Below are 22795 nucleotides of genomic sequence, written 5' to 3' on the forward strand. Positions count from 1 at the left end.
TTAGTAATGGGTTCATGAGTCCACATTACTAACAATCCCCTTCCCTCCAACACAAACATTAGATTGCAAGGATTTGGTATAGGTATAGATTTTAAGGGTTATTTAGTAGTAGTAAATATCTATATCATAAATATTTATAGGATAGGTAATAAGTACCGACTAAATAATCAATCATAACATAAGGTAGTTTAGATAAAGTAATACTTAAAATTTAATAAATAATACATAACCATTTCTCTTAGTAGTGAAAACTACGTGACGATTGACTCTTGGTTTTGTCATTCCATCATTTCAGGTCTGTCAATCTGTCATGCAACTACTGTCATACATTAATGCAATTTTGAATTTTTATTTTTAGGTTTATTTTGTATTCCATTTCAAATTAGTATTATTTTATTAATAATTATGGTTAATGTACAATGCGACAATGGAAAAAAAATAATTAGGTACTGATTCTACTTCAAATTTAATCATTTTTATTTAGTAATTGACATGAATTATGTCTATGAATTACGCCTTTGGATTTTCACTTTTCCTATTAATTCTTGTTGCACTTAATATTTACTTTTTTTATTCCCTAAACACAACCGGGAAAAAGGGCTCTACATATAATGTTCCAGGTATTAAACTGGATCTTGGTCCAAGTATTTTCAAAGATATATATGATCACCTCAACTATCTGCCTAGTCAATATAAAATTAAAAGCCCTAAGTTTATACGAATACAGAGAAACTTGGTGCAATCGTTCAATGCAACTGGACTCAACGATACGAAAAATGTGTGGCAAAACACAGAGAATGTAAGTAATATTTCGCATTATGCAAATCAGGTAGTCATTAACATTGATTGCGATTTAGTAAAAATTAAATAATTCCTGTTAATAAGGCCTGTTAGGCCAATACAAACGCTAAATATAAAAAAACTATTAAATACATATCTATAATCTATATTAAATATATTGATTATATTCTAAACAGAATTCTAGTCATTGGCACCTGACCTATTTAAGACTTGTTGTAACATGCATTATTTGTTAATAAATTTATGTTTAAATCTACAGTGCTTAATAATGTAATTATATGTTCAGTGGATTAGTAACGAATCATTATTCCCTCATGGCAATGGAGTCCCTGGGAAAATACTACAAGCCATGCAAACCTCACAGATAGCTTTAGTGGACAATGCACCAAAAGGCACACAAATGAAGCTATTACTTTTTATCCAGGTATGTTATTAACAAAAATAATTTGTCAAAACATTTATTTATTGGGACAGTATTGTCTAGGCTGCTTGTAGTTGATCTGATTGTATGTGGCTGTTGGAAACATAATGTGAAGAGTACCATGGAGATTATGACAGCTGTTGTACCCTCATACATTGCCATTTTGTAGGACCAAGATGGACATATCTTATGCGTCAATCAAAACAGCTTAAATAGCTTACAAAGTAACCTGTATGGTGACAGAAACAGAAGACAGATGTGACCATTCATAATACTGTAATTGAATGGCTATAAATCTTAATTGTGTATTTACAGGGGAATCAAAAGTTATATTTCAAACCAAAGAGATACCAGCTATATGATGTAATACATGGAAATATTTATGCTGGCTTTGATCGTCACAACTCAGAGGTGTTTGCTTTCTATCTCGCAATGGCATTAAATTTTAAATGGATCATTCCTTCTGTAATTAGGAAAATACACATAACCAAGGATGTTGTTCCTGTAGCGACATCAGGATTGAAGAAAACTATGATAAGAAATGGTAATTATGTTCCACCAAACATGACTTCATTTCCCTATTCAACATAAAATGTTTGTATAATATAATAATAGGATTCTGTTTATTGTTCTGATCTTAAACAATAGTTATGGCCTACTTAATGAATACTCTAAGTTTTCTGTTTTACTTGTTCAAGACATAATTATAACTATACTAGCTGTACCCGCGACTTCGTCCGCGTAAATAATGAAAAAATATTTAACTCAATTAACACAATATAAGTCAAATAAATAAGTTTCATCGTTTTAGCTTCAAAAATGATAAAAAGTAAAAATAAATATTTAATCAATAGGCTAAAAAATAAATTTCAAACTTCTAGCTTTAAATATGACGATACATCTATATAACCTTGGATCTACCCTTTTAATCCTCTTGCAACCCTTTTTCACATTAAAAAGTAACCTATGTCCTTTCTCAGGATCTAGTCTATCTATGTCTGTTTCAAATTTCAATTTAAATCGGTTCAGTATTTTTGGCGTGTAAGCGAGACAAACAGATAAAGTTACTTTCACATTTATAATATCAGTAAGGTATTTAATAAACTAACCCTAAAAAGACAAAGAAAAAAGTTTAATCGTTCTAGCTTCCACAACCACACAAACAGCAAATTTCCACAATAACTTTCATTCTCTATTTTATTTTACTACCCCCCTCCCCCTAAGAGTAAACATTTTACAAACATTGAATATCATATTTATTGATATTTAAACAACAGCCTAAAAATGAGTCTCAAACTTCTAGTTTTAAAAAATGACGATTCTTCCATACAGCCTACCATTGCAACCCCCTTACAATCCTTTTTTCACATTCAAAAGTAGCCTATATTCTTTGTCCGGGTGTAAACTAACTGTGTACCAAATTTCATTTAAATTTTTATTTTGTTTTGGAGCGTAAGACTGACAGAAAGACAAACAGAGTTACTTTCACAGTTATAACATTAGTGGGGTTTTTAAAAATCTATCCCAAAAGAACCAATGAAAATAGTTTCATCGTTCTAGTTTCAAAAATTACGAATTTACATAATAACTATCATCCCCTACTTTATTTTACCCCCTTAAGGGTAATTTTTTTACAAACAATGAATGTCATATTTATTTATATTTAATCAACAGCCTCAAAAATAAGTTTCAAGCTTCTAGCTTCAAAAATGACGATTTTACATAAAAACTTGCATCTCCTATTTTATTTTACCCCCTTAAGGGTATTTGTTTTTACAAACAATGAATGTCATAAGTATTTATATTTAATCAACAGTCTCAACAATAAGATTCAAGTTTCTAGCTTCAAAAATGACGTGTTTACATAAAAACTTGCATCCCCTATTTTATTTTACCCCCTTAAGGGTAATTTTTTTACAAACAATGAATGTCATATGTATTTATATTTAATCAACAGTCTCAACAATAAGTTTAAGCTTCTAGCTTCAAAAATGACGAATTTACATAAAAACTTGTATCCCCTATTTTATTTTACCCCCTTAAGGGTAATTTTTTACAAACATTGAATGTCATTTTTATTTATATTTAATCAACAGTCTCAAAAATAAGTTTCAAGCTTCTAGCTTCAAAAATGACGATTCTTCCATACAATCTTTCATCCCCCCTTTTAACCCCTTACAACCCTTTTTTCGCATTAAAAAGTAGCCTATGTCCGTTGTCAGGGTCTAGACTATCTGTATACCAAATTTCATTCAAATCGGTTTAGTAGTTTTGGCGTGAAAGCGAGACAGACAGACAGAGTTACTTTCACATTTATAATATTAGTTTTTGTCGCAGCACAAAAATATATTTTTATCGTTTCCGTACAAATAATAATTTTACAGTATTAATCTACAAACCAACATTTTGTTTCTTACAATCAGCTAAATAATTTAAATAGTTCCATAATATATGGCATAATGAAAAGGTCATTTATTTTATAAAAAAGACAGTTAGTTTTTATTTTAGTGAAAAATAAGAAAATTCTATTTTGATACAACAACCATATATTTATTAATACCTATACTTTATTAATTTTGTGTTAATGCTTTTTAAATAAACACCCACACATTATTTCTGTATAACCTACAAAAATGGGTAAATAATTTAATTTCGGATAGTGCCACACCACAACATTCTTTAAAAAATGTAAATAATAAAATTTGAAGAAATTGTGATTGTACTGAACAACTTAAAAAGAAAACTTAATAGTTTTTTTTTAAGTTGTTCAGAACAGGGAAACAACATTTGACATTTATTATTATTTAACATTGGATATTGACTTTAATTTTTGTAATTTATATTGTAAAACTTTAAGTTGGGCTAAGCTGGGCTTGTATCCAGAGCCGTAAAACAAATTGATAAAAAAAATCGCCAAATTGAGACTCATTTTTAGGCTGTTGTTTAAATATCAATAAATATGATATTCAATGTTTGTAAAATGTTTACTCTTAGGGAGAGGGGGGGTAGTAAAATAAAATAGAGAATGAAAGTTATTGTGGAAATTTGCTGTTTGTGTGGTTGTGGAAGCTAGAACGATTAAACTTTTTTTCTTTCTCTTTTTAGGGTTAGTTTATTAAATACCTTACTGATATTATAAATGTGAAAGTAACTTTATCTGTTTGTCTCGCTTACACGCCAAAAATACTGAACCGATTTAAATTGAAATTTGAAACAGACATAGATAGACTAGATCCTGAGAAAGGACATAGGTTACTTTTTAATGTGAAAAAGGGTTGCAAGAGGATTAAAAGGGTAGATCCAAGGTTATATAGATGTATCGTCATATTTAAAGCTAGAAGTTTGAAATTTATTTTTTAGCCTATTGATTAAATATTTATTTTTACTTTTTATCATTTTTGAAGCTAAAACGATGAAACTTATTTATTTGACTTATATTGTGTTAATTGAGTTAAATATTTTTTCATTATTTACGCGGACGAAGTCGCGGGTACAGCTAGTTATTTATATTTGAATAAATAAAAATTATTTTACTTTATAAATAAATGGTTTAATAGAGATTAATATAAATAAAATATTATTAGCACTAGACTAAAATAAGGCAGAATATTCATATACTTATGTTTGTTTTTTAACAGTATATTTTATGTAGTGATTTTTATTTTTGTTTTACTTGCAGAAAGTGGTTCTTTATGTATTTATGGGAAATGTTTTTACTGTAAAGTGAATGAGACTGTATGCCCAGATAGGAATGGTGAAATTGAAGGAGCTGCCATCCTTTATTTGGACAAGCAGTTTAAAGTATACAAGTCACCATGGAGGCGTTCTTACAGTAGCAAGAAAATGGAGTGGGAGAAAGATAATGATTTTTGTAAGTAAGTATTGTTAATATATAATTTCACGATTATATGTATGTAAGTATGAAATATATTATATCTTTTCGTTTGTTTTGTATCTTTTAGAACTGTTACCATTTTTCCATAGATATTGATGGAGTAAGTGCATTGCATACCATAAAAAGTGCCTGAGTAAGAGTGTAACATGCTTAATAACTAATACAGTAGTATTTCAAAATGGCATTGTTTATTTTCGAGTATCTTGGAATATGGTTAAAAATAATATATTAGTTAAGTAAATTATTAGTACAACTCACACTCAACTTTTAGGAGTTGTGAAGCCTGAACCTGAACCTGTTTAAAAGTAATTCACACATTGTTTTTAATTTTAAATATAATGGATGTTAAAATTTTGAGTAGTTATGGTTGGGGCATAAATAAAAACAAATACTGTTCTTCAGCAGTTTGACAAGGATGCCATAGAATGCACTTAAAATACAATAGTAATAATAAGTTAAAGTATAGTAGTAATAATATGTTAAGTAACTTTTTATCAAATTACTATAAGCAATAAGAAACATCGTCAAAGTGCTAACTGATTTGTATGATTTTAGGAAAGTCATGGGAAGTTTGAGTCTCAAACGTATACTTAATTTGATAGATGTCTCCATATTCGATTTTCTAATACAGAATGGTGACCGTCATCGGTATGAAATTTACAACGATAAAATAATTCTCTTGGACAATGGAAAAGGCTTAGGAAATCCTATGGTAGATGAACTGGACATTTTGGCGCCATTGTACCAATGTTGCATGTGAGTACTCATAATGACCTAAATTTTATAATTATTGTATTGTATTTAAATAAAGTAATAAATAAAAATAATTAAAGTTGAATAAAAGTAATTTTAAAATATGCCCGATCTTGCAATTTGATCAGGCATATTTTAAAATTATTTTTATTACACAATAGATGATAATGGAATGGTGCACTCGCCTGCGCTGGTTTACGCAGGCGGGGTACCAGTGAAAATGATAATATGAGGCTGTCCTCATCTGACCTGACCTGAGTCAGTTAGCCCAACGCAAATAAATTCACCAGGAATTTATAACGATGGTTTCCAGGAGGAACCGCATGGAGGTCAACTTGACACGGTAAATTGCTAGCAATGGGTAATTTAGGTCACATTCAATCAATCCCCTTTCCCCCCAGAAAACATATTTAAAGGACACCTTTTAATATGTATATATCATCCATTCATTTATTTATTTATGAAGCAATTTACATTATAGTCAATTTATTGGGCTTGCTGTTTAAGTTGTGTTTAATACTGAAATGTGACTGAAATTACAGTGTACAAAGGCACCAATGATTTAGTCTTTTGGAACGGCAATGAAGGACATGGTATCCCTATTGCTGGTATTCATGGATTTAGGCAATGGTAGGCTTCTATAGAGCTGGACCTTGGCGGTCCTGTTTTATTAAAAATGTAGGATATACATATACAATATTAACGTCATGTATGAGGTATATGAGGTATATTCATACGATATTGCCCTCTGCCTTGAAACGGTCTGCTACTAAATATTTTATTTAATAAATAAATAAATATAGGTACACCCATTATCCAATATACGTCAGAGGCCTTATCGATTGTGGACGTTATGATTAAGAGGCCTTTCACATTTTTTGGCCTAAAAGCAGGGTCTTTGGGGTTCTGGTTCTAAGAAATTAAGAGTCGGATATACATTTTGATTCCTGAATTATATAGATAGATATCTAATCTTAAAAACAACATCTTTGAAATGTTAATTTTCTCTTTGTTAGTCTTCCTAATTTCTAAAATAGTTTATTCAAAAACGCTAAGAGACAGAAGTTTGGGGTCGTCGTTCATTAATAAACAAACATAAATTGATATGATATCTGTACTAAAACTTGATAATTACTTTATAAATTGGAACAGCATCGTCCTTTTTTTCATTTTCAACTTAAATATCTAAAAAATTGATCATAATGAAACCCGAAATTTCAACAAAACTTTGCCATAATCATTTCTAATTTTCTCATAAATACAACGAAATTTTTGCATAAAAAAACATAATAATAAAGTTAATATACTTGTAAATTAGAAATATAAAAAAAAAATATAAGTTTCTAAGAAAAAAATGAACAATAATAATAATTTAAAGTTGTATAAATTCCGTTGCGCCAAAAGTAAATTCTCAGTGCTGCGCTAGCGCTCGTCGAGGTAGGATCTATGCTATTTTTTACGACACCGCTACGATAAGACATTCGTAAACATTTGTCAGTGAACATTAGTATAGTGCGACTAAACAATTTTGATAATTTAAGTAATTAAATATTACTTAAATTAATTTTGCTAATATATACTTATTTCTACGAATATTAATTTAAAGTTGTTGTTAAATATATATATATATAATATTTATTTTAGCATGCCAAAACAAAAGTACAGTTATGCTACAAATAAAACCTACCTACCCTGCTGCACTATGAAAAGCACAAGAGCATGGTATTTCGTCACACTAATGGCAATTAATTGTTAAAATTAAAAAAAGAGAACATTTTAGTATTTTTAAAAATAACGCTTATCTGAGAGAAAAATGTAAACCAATTTTACTTTATGTTTATTTTGTAGTTTTTTTCTAAATTAAAATAGGGTTATTGTTTATAAAAATACCATTATTATTTTTACGTACATTTGTCTTGTGTTATATCATCTAGTATGCAATGTGGATTGTAAATAAATTACCAAATTATATATAAATTATATTCCTTAATGTTTAGAGATATTTTATCCAATTTTATTTTATTTTACACAATACAGATATTTCTAAATTGCAGCCATTCTGTTATTATACTCGTTGGACTTTCATTACTGTACAGTTATGTCAAATAATTATGCGTGTTTGGGTGAAAAGTCAACAACATTATAAATGTTTTTATTTAGTGACTAGCTTTTAGCTCGCAGCTTTGCCCGCGTGAATATGGGATATATCGGTTATCGCGCGTTTAAAGATCCGTGTACAGTATTGGGTCGTTATATATAAACCTTCCTCTTGAGTCTATCTATTCTGTCTATTAAATAACAACGAATCAAAATCTGCGTAGTTTTTTAAGATCAAAACATACATAGATCTATTACATGTGTAGATGATATTTTAACCGGAAATTGAAGCCGTTAAAATGGTATTGGCAGATCAGTTGGAATCATCGGTATTCTTGGTATATAAGCTGGTTGCCCAGCTAACGTACCGGTTATAATGGTCTACAATTAAATTGTCTTTCAATTCTTTAGTAAGCAACATATCCAATGGGATACCATTGCACATGTTCGGCGGGCTTAAATTTCATGACTGGATCATGCTTTTGAGAAATTCCTTCCTCAAGTTTGAGCAATTAGTGTGGGAAATCACTATCTGTGCTTCCATAAAAATGAGCTCTGAAATTTGTCAGTAGTTTTAAACTTTCAATTAAAGTACATAAGGGAGACGATGTTAATGACACAGAGAGTCTTTCAGAAATCTCCAGCAAAAGTATAAAAGTAATCCCGCCAATGAGAGCAGAGGTGTTTCTAAGGTCTTTTAAGGTTCTATCCAAAATCTCTATACCTCATGGTGATTTCATTACATATAATCAATGAGGCGTCTTGTAATAATTTATAAATAGGTTTGATATTAACAAGTAATTATTTATCAAGAATCAAGAATTGGCTAACCAAGAACGAGAAGCTGCAATATCAGCCAATATTATGCGGCGACGTCAATGATGCAGGAACAGCAATGATAGCAGTTGAAGCTTTTTTTTTACAACTTAGAATGGCAAACAAGCTGACGGCTCTCCTGATGGAAAGGGGTAACCGTCGCCTATATACATGAGCAGTACCTGACATGTTCATATCAGCATATTGTTTCCCTCATGCGTTGCCATTCCTGAAAACTCGGGTGTTATTCCCCTGTACCCTGTAAATTCACTACCATATATATACACAGGTAGTCTATATAGATAGATATACATATACACAGATAGTATACCCTGAGAAAGGTCATAGACTACTTTATAGTGCGAAAAAAGTATTGTAAGGGATTAAAAGCGGAGATGAAAGGTTGTATAAAAGTATCGTCATTGTTTAAGTGAAACAATGAAACTTTTTTAGGTTATAATCTAAATATATTTCCTTTATTTGGTCGATTTCATTATACCACGCTGACGAAGTCGCGGATACACCTAATATACATATAAGGACCTTTAAATCAAAACAAAGCCTTGAAAACACAACTATTATATATAAATAAAATAATTATTTGCTAAGTATAATATTTAGAACAAGTGAATATGGCAATAATGTATCCGACTCTTATAATAAATTATATTGTATCTATTAATAAATAAACTGAATTAATATGTAAGAAGAATTAATTAGTAAATTTATGTTATAGTAATTTCATCTTCTTGTCCTTATCCCAATTATTTGTTACTCATATTACTTAAGGTTTTGGCTTTTAGTTGTACAATCGGCCAGCATCCTGACATCAACCCTCTAGGAATAATATAATAAAAAAATATGGTCATTATTAGCACTTTGACAATTAAGATAAATCACATTATTTAAAAAAATCCAATAAGTAGTTTATGTTACTCAGTTAAGTAGAAACATATCACATTATTAATTAAAATATTACAAGGATCAAAATGGTTCATACTAAATCCACACCGATTGCGCTCCACGTTTATTTGCGTCTGTGTGCGTGTATTACTGTGTGTGTAACTGTGTAATTACACGCTCAACTTTAGGTTTCATTCATGCGATTAAACCTAAAGTTGAGCGGCATCATTTTGTAATAGTCCTCTTAAGGCAACATTGGACATGCCCACATTTCGCTTGTTATACAATATTTTAATTCAACCAATGCTTTTTTATTCAAGGATATCAACATCGACATGGCATCATTTAGAGATACTTTCTGGTGGAGCCTTAACAGAAACCATAAAGTTATTATCGTCCTTTCAAGGAGTAGTATTGGCAACAGAAGATCATTTTAAAGCAGTGGAACGAAGATTATTAAAAATTTATGCAACAGTTCAGTATTGTGTTAAGAAACATGGCAGTGCCAAAGTATTCAAGGTATAATAGTCAAATATAGAAAGTTTCGTATGTAGTTCGCGAACTCAACTACATGATTAAAAAGATCGCTCCTAAAGACGACCACGGGTTATTTCGCAAATACTTCGCTCTTCAGTTTGTTTTATATAAAATTGGCAGGATACTATTGAAGTCTTGCTCTAATGGAAGAGGACGGCGTATTTCATCATAAAATAAAAGTAGAATATCTCATTACAGGCATCAACTGCCTACATTTGAGGGCTACTAACATATAGAATTTGGAAAACCAACTTGCGCCTTTCTCTAACTCGAGTTGTGAGCTGATGAATTCGTTCACAAGAGCTCTGCTAACTAATGACCTATTAGACGCTATTTTAGAAATTTTGTGTTACATATTTGTTATGTGAGTTGCAGATGGTTTTACCATAGTAGTGGTTGAAGTGGTAAAAAAAAATTGATTTTAATCTAAAAAGTTCTGCACATATAGTTTACATGGCAATTATAATTCTTTTGATTCTAAATTTACTAAGGTAGTAATTGTAACGTTTATTCGTATTACTATTTTAATAGTTTTGCTTGTTAAGTGAAACAAAGTATTATTGATAAGTACTTATTTCATGCACAGATTCCTATCTGTTTTTTGACAGATGTATTTTTTTACCTTAATTTAAGAAAATAATGGAAGCAAATATTTGAAAAATTTTATGATAATATTAATGTAGATATTGTGTTGAATGATAGAAAACCGTCTTCAATCGTGACTGATGTTAGTATGTGGTATAGTAACACTGCCAACGCAATCTTTCTTTTCTTTAGATTTTTTTTATTATTGTTAAACAATTCTAACACTTAGTGTCTCCTGCGCTAAGTGCTAGAATAGTTCCCACATTATCCCACAGAAAATTAGAATAGTTTCACAAGTGATTTGACAATTTACACAGCGCCATCTAGTCTCACACAAAGAAACTTGTTGTATGGGTCAACATACCCACTCTGTTTTTAACATATCACCGCTTGTATGGGCTGCTGGTATTAAGTAACTGATAGAAATATTTAAATACATTTTTTTATAAATACATATCTAATATGCACAGAAAACACCCAGTCTAATACCAACAGTCATACTCATATTTACATCGTGCGAAGAAAAAAAGTCGCGGCGCTCGGAAGTAAGGCGCTTTGCTAAACCCCTGGACAACCGAGTATCGATGATAGATGAGGTTATATCTTTCTTATGCCGTGACTTACCCTAATCTTTCACTCTAATAAAATGGCATGTTACATGTACACACAAATCTTGTCAAGACTGAAGTCGGTTTTTTAACAAAATTGTATATATATATATTGTAACAGTATTATTCAATAGAGACTTATATAATCTAGTGCTATTCTAGATTAAATGGATCTCAGGACAATAACTATTTTAGTTCTTGTTCTTAGGAATGAATTGATTTGTATTTGTTTACAATATATTTGAAAAGCTATGGGCAATAATTCAAATTGTAAAAAGTATTGGCTGTGCATGTATCCGGAACATTGCGATAGTTAGCAAAAAAATAATGTGCTGAAAGCAGATACAGCAATGATGTAGTATTACTGAAATTGTAATTGTTGATTTTCTATGTGTTATTGAAGCCGATAAATTAGTCTATTTTATTATAGCTGATTAACTAACAATTAAACGTTTTTGACAGTTCTATTTTTAAAATTTTAAATCCCGTATGAGATTAGCGGAGTGTTTTATCAATATGACTTTCTGTATTAGATCTATCTCATGCATACGCATATATATAGGGTGCAGTATACGCCCAATCTTTTTTTTTCAAAAAGTTTTAGACTGGATATGTATATTCCATCTATTTTTTGATTCGATGTAGAGAACTTAAATTCTATCTCGTAAAGTGGCTATCAATCTATAGTTTTGTTTTAAGTCCTTATATGATTAATGACTTCATATGATGTCAACACGTCTCTATTACCGATATACATGAACTATTTAAAGTATTTACTACTTTCATACATGTCGTTTACGCTTGTGTTTGTGATTTTCTCCCTTACGAGAATGCGTTGTTCTTATTCAAATAATTAAACATAAGCGCCGGTTATGATAAACGCGTTCCGGTTCACGTGGTGAGTTGTTAATTTAGTTACAAGATTTTTATTGATAATAATGGGATGGTGCACTCCCGCCTGCGCTAATAGAGGATGATATCAAGCCTGTCATCTCATTGTAGCAAAAGCTCGCAGTGCTCACCACCACTAGATGTCTTACTAACGACCCCCTTTACAAGCAGCATCGAAACAGTTGTATACCGCGAATTATGCCGACCTATATTGTTTGTTACGTCAACATACAAAACAATAATACACGAAAAAATGTTAATCTACTGTGCACAGCACTGTAGTGAATGTAGTTATGTTAACTAGGTTTTAAGAGTAACAAATAAAAACATTTTAAATTTAAATACTTTTATTTTATAAATTCTCTTCTTATATCCACATCATGAACTACAGGTTCATGATGTGGATATAAGAGATGCAAGTACACGATACATCATTGATAATGATAACAGTGGGGAACAATGGCATAGTAGCCATTTTTAGTTCGAAAAACGGATTTAGATGGCGTCATTGGTATCGAATGGAATTCAACATTGTTTTGTAATCGTTTAAAACCCAAAACTATGTTTTTAAACAGGTTTAATCTATTTTTAAAAAGTCATATATAGATGTTAAAATGAAATAATGCGTTTTGAAAAGTAATTTTCATATATTTACTCATTTTGTTGTTGCCCTGTATTTGTTTACAATTTAATCATTGCTAATTGGGGCTTATTGTTTCCAAAAGACTTTCATAGATGACGCTGTTTTCATTTGTATCACCGTATTTTAAATGTTTATTTTATATTTTCAAATAATAAGTACTTACTATATTATTATGATAAATTAAACATAAAAAAAGTTTAAGTAAATATAAAACAAGAAAACCATATTATTCCAGTAATACTTATTTAGAAAGTGTTGCCATATTAAAAATAAATGCATAGATTTATCGATTTTTTCGAATAATCGATAACAGGATATTACAACGCATTATTCGATGGTGCTTTTAATTAGTCTTTGCAAACAGTAAAATTTCATCATTTTGTATTATACTCTTATTTGGAACGAATTGCAATGCATAATTTTTACTCGACGACGGCAAAATAGAGAGAATTTGACAGGTATGCAAGTACTATATATTTATCTGTTCGCTCATAACTTCGAAACTTGAAGAGAGGAATATTAATTAGATTGATCTGATACAAGTGTACTCTATTATATCAACCTCCACGCGGTCACCCTGGTAATTATAGCAATTAATGACATTAGTGACATAGTTCTTCTATTAAAAAAAATAAATACCTACTTATTGTAATTTTATGAATGAGAATTGAATGTGGTATAGAGTATATAAGGTCAGCTATACCTTTATGAAACCTCAATAAACAAGTGTTATATGGTATCTAAATTACTGACATTGATAGCTAAATATGAGGATCCTCGAATTTTTACAAATACTCATAAGAAACTTTTCAAATACTCGAATTTTGCTTTTGTAGAAGGATATTTTCAACCTTACTAAATTGTACAAGGTTTTGAAACGATAATCATTCATAATACTATGATATATTACTGATCCTAGTACCTACTATTCATGATAATTAGTTTTTTAGTATCTCCATTCGAGGGTAGGTTATTCATAATTTATATTATTAGATTTCATCACAAATAAAAATATCGATTTAAAATCGTAGGTTGGTCCATATTTTTTTATTATATCGAAATGACAACGAGTACTGGCAACATAAATGAAATGTTAAAAATATAAAATATAGGAATAAAAGAATAGGATAAACGACTTTAAGACAAATGCTTAAAACATATTTTCACTAGCATTGGATTTTTTCTCTTTTTTCATCATTTAAGTTAAGTAGGTACTTCAACTTTTGAATTGTTCCTGTTCAGAGTTCATTGAACTTCTTATTTTTTTGTCAAACTCAATAATTTAAATGTGTCTAAGGACTACTACAAATATTTAGTAAACTATCGTGTCTTTGAGGATTATCTCATACCAGGTATAACTATAAGTTGTTAAAAACTTGCATATGTATGCGTGTGTATCTTTCATATTAAAATATAATAAACATAGGTACTTGGTGACCGCTTTAATGTGGTATTATTATGTTTTTATTATTGTTATGAATGTAACTTCAAAAAACTAACACTGATTTTATAATTTTTGATTGATTGAGAAAATACTGAAAAAGTACTAAATAGTAGTATTATTTTTATATTTTATTAGAACTGAATGAATATGATGTATGAATAATATGTTTATTGTGCTAATAAGGTTACAGTTTAGTTACTTTCATGTAAGTTCATGAAAATGTAACATAGGTATATGATATTGTTTTCAGATTTTCCTGACATCAACAACTTAATACTGAACAAAGTTTAAACAAATAAGAGATGATATTCTAAATCTCCTAGTCATTCAGATGAAGATAAATAACATTTTTACTGTAAAGAACAGGGTTCAAAACAATAAGAAATATATATGAACATTTTACTGTACAAAATAATAATGCAAGTAAAAATAAGAGAAAAAAGCAGAAGAAAAATCTGTAAATTATTAATCACAATGCAATTAATAATATAATTAAATAAGTAAGAAAGCAATGGACTAGTGATGAGAAGAAATTCCAAGTAATTATATTATGTGTAACCGACTGCAAATAAGTTTATGATTTAAGCACATGATTATTATTATATTGCTTCATCAACAAATCCAGGAATATTTTGTGTACCAGGAATTAATTATGAAATGATTTTGATGAAATATTATGTCTTGATATTGATTTATTTGGAATATAATATAAAAATAACAGAAGTGTTTGAAGTTTTAGTGGTATAACAGACAAGCAGTGAAAGAAATATTATTGTAAATTATTAACAATTGTTTATTCTGTGATTAATAAATTATTTAAAAGTGTTTTGTTACCTGAAATAAAAATTTTATGATCTTCAAGTATTGTGTTCATGCAATGTTAGTTTCACCTCATTCGATTTAAAATGTCAGGAATTATTTACTACATAATGATTTTGTATTAGATGGTAATCATATATATTTTTTAATGCAATGTGTGTAATAATTCCCATTTACATCAAAAAACTTTGTGTAAATCTATATTTCTGTCTATAGACTTTGGTCGTGGAATACTAATAAGAAACTAAATCTAGAGACTGTAGTATATTACAGCATCCCAGAACCTTGTATTTAAGTCACATAAGGACTTAGTACCTACCTAATACTTGCTACTTTTTTAATCAATTAATTAATTTGATCTCAATCATCATGATGAACAATGATGATAATGTTGAGAATACTGCCAATGATGAATTTTATGGTGGTCATAAATAAATACCACCGACACTATCGTCAACAGTGATTATTGATCTCATCATCATCACTTTACCCTCCCTCATCCATATTGTCAAAAGTTACTACCTACTATTATTAACTGAAATGGTAAATAAGCTGACGATCCATCCAACCACGACGCTATCCGACGTACATACAGACACCTATTATTACACAGCATTACGTCATCATGTCGTGCCCGCTATATCCCGCATACGTTATCATTCCGGAGAACATAGATGTTATGTCCAAATATCATGTAATTTCGCAGCTTAATTTCAACTGAATAACAACTTACATAAATACCAAAAAACTAGCAGTAAAGGCGTAGTTTGTAGATATCAAAATAAGTACCTACATGTCATTAGCACCGATGTAGTATCCCTGAAAGAACCTACATATAACAGATTGATGGTTTTCAGTTTTACAAATTGCCAGTTTACCATAATTAACTACATATTGAAAAATAATTATACACTGAAAATTATATGAGGTACCCATATGCACATCAATTGATTATAGCTAAAATCTATCACTATCACATAACAATTTAAATAAAAAAAACCGTATTAAAATCGGGCTATTCGTTAAGGAGCTATTGCTCCTTAACCGATAGCCCGATTTTAGTGCAGACGCGTTACGACATATCTTCGTCGGGAGAAAAAAAGTAGGCATGTAAAAAAGTAACTGTAACATAGTACATAGATACATAGGTACATTAGCCGTGTCTGTAGACTGTCAGCGAACAATATTATACCTACATTGAATTTTCGATTGTACCCAATCAGGAGTTCGATACAGTTATATATCTATTATGTACGTATCTTTGCAAAACAGATGTCATGTAGACCGAATTCTCTGCCATCTATTTTCATGCTTTATTACTAATCACCCACTAGTAATCCGAACTGCTTCAGATATAGCGACATCTAGCGCCTACGGCGGCGAAATAAAATAGCCCGAAGAATAGCCCGAGTTAGGAAGGAACCATTTTCTTGTATGGGATGGGGTATCTGTATGTAATATTATATTATCTGTGATGATAACAAGAAATGAGCAACACAATTTAACAAAGAAGTTAGCCCTCTTAGTCAGCAAACTTTAAATCTTTAAACTTTTATCTACCTTCAGAAGTCACTGATGACAATAACAATAGAAAAAGATACAATGGCAGTCATAATTTAAATATTAATAAAAAATGTGTTTTATTAGATCATTATAAAAAAAATTGCTGGCAGATATCTAAATAAACTGCAGTCCAATTTATAATTTCAATATGGCAACATCGCAGAAGTTGACGTTTACAGAAATGTCATGATCGAAATTAATTTTATCGATATTTTGGAAAAGGCGGGAAACATAGAATTTGGTGGTCGTGTTTTTTTAGATAAGATTTAAATAAAAATTTAATAGTGATCAGTTAAGTTAGATATTGTAGATATTTTCACTCTTTTATATATATTTTATTTGTTTATTAGTGTAATTATAGTAGCTGTAACATAGGTAAGTCATAATTATTTAATTTATATATGGACCCTCCTGAGGATCCTGGGGGCACAGGCCCTCAGGTGGGCCTCCACGTAACTATTAGCAATAATGAAAATGATTCCATGGATACTGATTGCTCTTTTACCCTAGTGGAGAATTTGAAAGTTAAACGAAAACGTATATCTGCTACTCATGTGTGTAAACACTGTAACAAAAAGCGAAGAAGAAATCGCGGTTCTAAAGGAAACTCTAAAAATCAAGAGAACACTTGTCAATGCGCTGTTGTAAATGAAGGTGATCAACCTTCTTCTAATACATGTACAAATATAGAGGATAATGAGAATAAGGTCGAGCAACCTCCTGTGACATGTGCAAATAATGAGGATAAAATGGATAATGCTGGTTCAAGTCAGTTACGACCATCAGTAGCTAGGCTTTATTATCAATCAGGTGATGCGGCACCTTATGTAGTCCATATCCAAAAGGAGCAGTCTTCGCCGGATGACAGAATTACTGAACACCCAATTGCCTTTGGTCGCCTCTTAAAAAAATGTGCTTATAAAAATGTTATTAATGGTAGTTTGAAAAAAATTGGTAGGAATAGACTAGCTTTGTCATTCTCTAATTTTATTGATGCCAATTCCTTCATTGACTGTGACCGTTTAAAACAACAGAACTATAAAGCATTTGTCCCCTCTTTTAATCTTACTAGAATAGGAATTATTAAGGGTGTTCCCTCAAACTGGTCCCCTGAAGAGGTAATAAGTAACATTTCTGTCCCACTTGGCTGTGGAGAAATACTTAAAGTTAGAAGGATTAGACGTAAGAATATTATTAATGGTGAATCCATATTTGTTGACACAGAAACTGTTATTATAACTTTTGATGGTCAAATACTTCCTAAACGTGTATTTATGTGTTACAACTCATTACCTGTAGATATTTACATATACCCAACAATACAATGTTATAACTGTTGTCGATATGGTCATGTTAAGGATCAATGCCGTTCTACACCACGGTGCTATAAATGTAGTAAAGGACATTCAGGTGAAAACTGTACGCAGCAAGAAGACTTCTGCTGCTGTCTATGTCTTGGTGATCATCAAGCTAACAGTAAAAACTGCCCGGAACTATGGAGACAAAAAGCAATAAAAGAAACTATGGCTAAAAGCTGTATATCTTATGCAGAAGCCAGCAAATTGCATGGTCCTGTAACAAAATCATATGCTGACACAGTTAAAACTAATTCTTCTATCATAACTGCGGAACATTTAAATAATACTAAACCCCAAAATACTCTATCTTCTAATATAATCAATAGATCATATAAAAAAACCATTGTACAAAAACCCCGTCAATCTCCAAAATTATCACATGGTTATGATGTAAACATGCATAAGCAATTAATAAAAGATTATAATCCTCCTACTCCTGCAGATGGCTGCGGTTATAAATCTGTAGCTGATCAGAATTTACCAAATCAATTTACAGAATTAATCATGGCTTTAATTAAATTGCTGACTGAGTCTAATTCTATTGTACCGTCCAACGCTGCTTCTCTATTTAGTGCTCTTCTTCAAATCTTCAACAACAATGGCTCCATTGGCCAAAGTTCTCCAGTGGAACTGTCGTAGTATTATTAATAAAAAAAAGTGAATTATTTCATATTTTAAATAAAAATAAACCTTTTATTTGTGCCCTTCAGGAGACATGGCTGAAACCCATATCTACTTTTAAGATACCGGGTTATGCTTGTCTCAGAGAAGATAGGACAGATGGGTATGGTGGTGTCGCTATACTCGTCCGACATTTAGTTCCTTATTCACATATACCTATTGATCATTGCAGTAATTTTTCCATATTAGCTGTCCAAGTTAACAACATTTGTTATGTATCTTTATATATACCTCATCCATCAACTTCTATTTTTAATGAACTTAATAATATTCTTTCTGCCCTTCCCAAACCTTTATTAATACTAGGAGATTTAAATTCACAACATCAGTCCTGGGGTAGTACAACAAACAATTCATATGGCCACCAAGTTTTAGAAATATTAGATACCCTTAACCTGTGTGTATTAAATACTGGCCAACCTACACGTCGTACTCCACCTAATGAAGGAAATAGTGTTCCTGATCTTTCCATCTGTTCACCTACTCTTGCAACATCCCTTACTTGGTGCCCCTTGTCACTGTCATTTGGAAGTGATCATTTCCCTCTTATTATTTCTTTTCCTTTTATTGATAAACCACTACCAAAATATGAATCAAGGATGAAATATAAGCTAAATAATGCTGATTGGGATACTTTCAATAACGTCATTGCATCTAAAATCTCATCACTGCCTATTATTACTCAAGGCACTGAAACCATTTGCTCTAATGCATTCACTGAAGTATTAATACAGGCTGCTAATGAAGTTTTTCCTAAAAAATCTTCTTCTAAGAATACAATACCTTCACCACCATGGTGGGACAGTGAATGTACTGAAGCTATTAGGAAAAGAAAAAATACTGAAAAACAATACAATTTACACTCTACATTGGAAAACTTTGATATCTTCTGTAATATATCCAGAACTACCCGTAAATTGTTAAGAGATAAGAAATTAACAGGTTGGAAGAAATTCTGTTCATCTATTTCTCCCAATGTGAATGCATCTATAGTCTGGAGTAATATAAGATTTAGAAGTGCATTCCACGATTCTAAATCAAATGTACTTCCTCCTCATATGGTTGAATGTTTCCTAGACAAGTTAGCCCCTCCCTCAGTTCCTGAAAAAGTTTTGCTGGATAAAGTTGTAATTACCTCTGATATAGATAATTTCTCTAAATTAAATGCTCCATTTTCGTTACCAGAGCTTAAGGGAGTACTTACAAAAGTTAAAGATTCTGCACCTGGAGAAGATGGAATACCATATTCTTTTTTTTCACACTTAGATAGTACATCTCTCTCCTATTTCTTAGATATCATTAACTCAATTATGATATCTGGTAATATTCCTGCTTTATGGAAGACTCAAAATATAATCCCCATTCTAAAACCTGACAAAACTCCATCTGACATTGCTTCCTACCGTCCTTTAGCACTATCTTCAGTTCTGCTTAAACTGTCAGAACATCTGATCAAAAACCGTCTGGAATGGTATATTGAAAGTAACCACTATTTATCAGATAGTCAATATGGCTTTAGAAGAGGGAAATGTACTCTTGATAGTTTAAGTTTGTTTATAACGGATATTCGTTTAGCCTTTTCCAGAAATGACCCTGTACTTGCAACCTTTTTAGACATAGAATCTGCTTATGATAATGTTTCTTTGCCAAAACTTAAGCAGAAACTTGATATATTACATATTCCAGTTAGACTGTCAACTTTTATAATTAATATTCTTACTGAAAGAACTATTATTATAAATTCTGATGACACTGGAATCTCATCTAGAGTAGTATGGAAAGGACTCCCACAAGGTTCAGTTCTTAGCCCCTTATTATACAACCTATACACTTATGATTTAGAAAAGGCTGTATTAAGTAATATGAATAATAATGTTTTTATTTTACAATATGCAGACGATCTGCTTTTTTATGCCATAGACAAATCTGTTCAAAAATGCTGTTTGAATTTGACATCTGCATTAAAATATCTAAAGCTTTGGTTTGATCAGAATGCATTGCAGTTGTCACTTAACAAAAGCAATGCAGTTTTGTTCTCCAGAATGCGTATGCCTCCTCCTATTTCTATATATTATAATAATTGTCTTTTACCTGTAAAAAGTCAAAGCAAATTTTTAGGAGTAATACTAGATTCAAAACTAAGTGGACTTCCCCATTGCGAATACATTACTTTAAGATGTGAACGATTATTAAATATTCTTCGATGTTTGTCTGGAACTTGGTGGGGCGCTCATCCGTGTTCACTCAAACTGTTATATAACGCCATTATTAGAAGTATATTGGATTATGGCACATTTCTACTAGAGCCGGGTAGCTCAGCTGGTCTTAAAAAACTGGATGGCATACAATCAAAGGCTTTACGAATTGTAACTAGGGCTATGCGATCAAGCCCTATAAATGCATTGCAAGTGGAATGCTCAGATCCGCCATTGTATTTAAGACGTCAATATCTTTCTGATAAATTTTTATTTCGCAGTGCACAATGTACTACTCATCCCCTATTTAGTAAATTAAAATTATTATCTAATTATATTAATAATTCTGAATACTGGCGCCATAAATCTATTCCTTGTATTATAAAGAGCTTCCAGAAATTTTCATCTCTTACATCTCCTACTCATCGTTCACAATATTTTCCCATCTTCTGTACGAATTATGAATCATTAATTCTTGAACCAAGTATAATTTTTGACCTTAATATTCATAAAAATCACGACTCAAATATAGAATTTAACTCAACTGTAGACAAGAAATGGCGGAATTGGCACCGAATTTTTTGTGATGCATCTAAACATCATCCAACTGGATGTGTTGGGATCGGAGTTTACCATTCAAAATATAAAATAGTCCAAAAAATAAAACTTCCTCCAGAAACATCTGTATTTACTGGTGAATGTTTTGGTATTTACAAAGCTCTCGAATATATATTAATTACGAAACTTCAGCAAACAATAGTGTGTACTGATTCCAGAAGTGCACTGTTAGCTCTTCAAAAATTTCCATTTAAATCAAATATTAATTATCCTATTATCATAGAAATCAGAAAATTGCTGCAGTTATGTAACTCGAGGGGGTTCTCTGTCTCGCTTACGTGGATTCCAGGACATACTGGCATACATGGGAATGAGATAGCAGATCGCTTAGCGAACGAGGCAATTGGATGCGGTGATATTGTTCCATATCAAAATTATTGTCATGATCTGGCTGCTCTCCCAGGATTATATCTACATAATGCTTGGAGTGAATTTTGGCCTAATAGCTGCCAGAATAAGGCACGACATTATTTTAACATTCAACCAACTATTCAGTTTAAACCTTGGTTCTTCAAAATTAATTTGAACAAAAGCGAGACTACGTCAATAATTAGAATGAGATTGGGGCATGTATGCTCTCCTGCACATCTAGCTAAGCTACAAATTGTAGATAATGATATATGTAGCTGTGGTACAGAAGTGGGTGACTTGAACCATATCATTTTCAGTTGTCCTCTGTATGATCATTCCTACCTTTTTAATGATCTCCTATCTCACCGAATTCCTTTACCTACATCAATTCCAATTTTATTATATCTTAATGATATTGATGTGTATAAAAGTATTTCGATTTTTCTAAGTAGTAATAATATAAAATTGTAAATATAAAACTGACTGCCTATATATAAATATATCATATGTAAATAATTGTCTGTTAATATATTAAGGTCTTATATAAGTATAATGACATATTGTATATAATTAATATGTATAGTGTAGTACCTTAGTCTAATCCTTATAATTAATCCTATTGTCAACTTACCTGATCCTTTAAACCTATCGTCCAAAATTTCCTTTACCTGAACTACTGTTTCCCAAATTTTGTATATTGGCAAATGCACAGACGTGCCAAGCCATAAAGAAGAAGAAAAAAAAAAAAAAAAATTAATTTTATCTATCAATATAAAATATTCAGTAATATAACAGTATTGTTTGCTTTATAGTCTT

The 22795-nt window shown here is 30.8% G+C and overlaps 1 protein-coding gene across 1 annotated transcript; it reads left to right on the forward strand.

Moving 5' to 3' along the window:
- Window positions 1–386: 386 nt before the first annotated feature.
- LOC131846007 (glycosaminoglycan xylosylkinase homolog) lies at window positions 387–12041 on the forward strand. The gene is made up of 6 exons (XM_059195207.1): window positions 387–799; window positions 1088–1225; window positions 1538–1766; window positions 4902–5097; window positions 5673–5873; window positions 10007–12041. Exons 1-6 carry the CDS (start codon window positions 500–502, stop codon window positions 10209–10211), a joined length of 1269 nt encoding a protein of 422 aa, XP_059051190.1. The 5' UTR covers window positions 387–499; the 3' UTR covers window positions 10212–12041.
- The last annotated feature ends 10754 nt before the right edge of the window (window positions 12042–22795 follow it).

This window comes from Achroia grisella, unplaced genomic scaffold (genome assembly GCF_030625045.1).
Source record: "Achroia grisella isolate CSIRO2021 unplaced genomic scaffold, CSIRO_AGI_Agris_v1 utg487, whole genome shotgun sequence".
In the NCBI taxonomy this organism is placed as follows: Eukaryota; Metazoa; Arthropoda; class Insecta; order Lepidoptera; family Pyralidae; genus Achroia; species Achroia grisella.

Excerpts from the sequence above, each read along its gene's own strand:
- LOC131846007 (XM_059195207.1), top strand. The coding sequence starts at position 500 with ATGTCTATGAATTACGCCTTTGGATTTTCACTTTTCCTATTAATTCTT. Across the intron at positions 1,767-4,901 it reads GAAAACTATGATAAGAAATG|AAAGTGGTTCTTTATGTATT; the intron begins GTAATTATGTTC and ends TTTTACTTGCAG. Across the intron at positions 5,874-10,006 it reads CCATTGTACCAATGTTGCAT|GATATCAACATCGACATGGC; the intron begins GTGAGTACTCAT and ends TTTTTATTCAAG.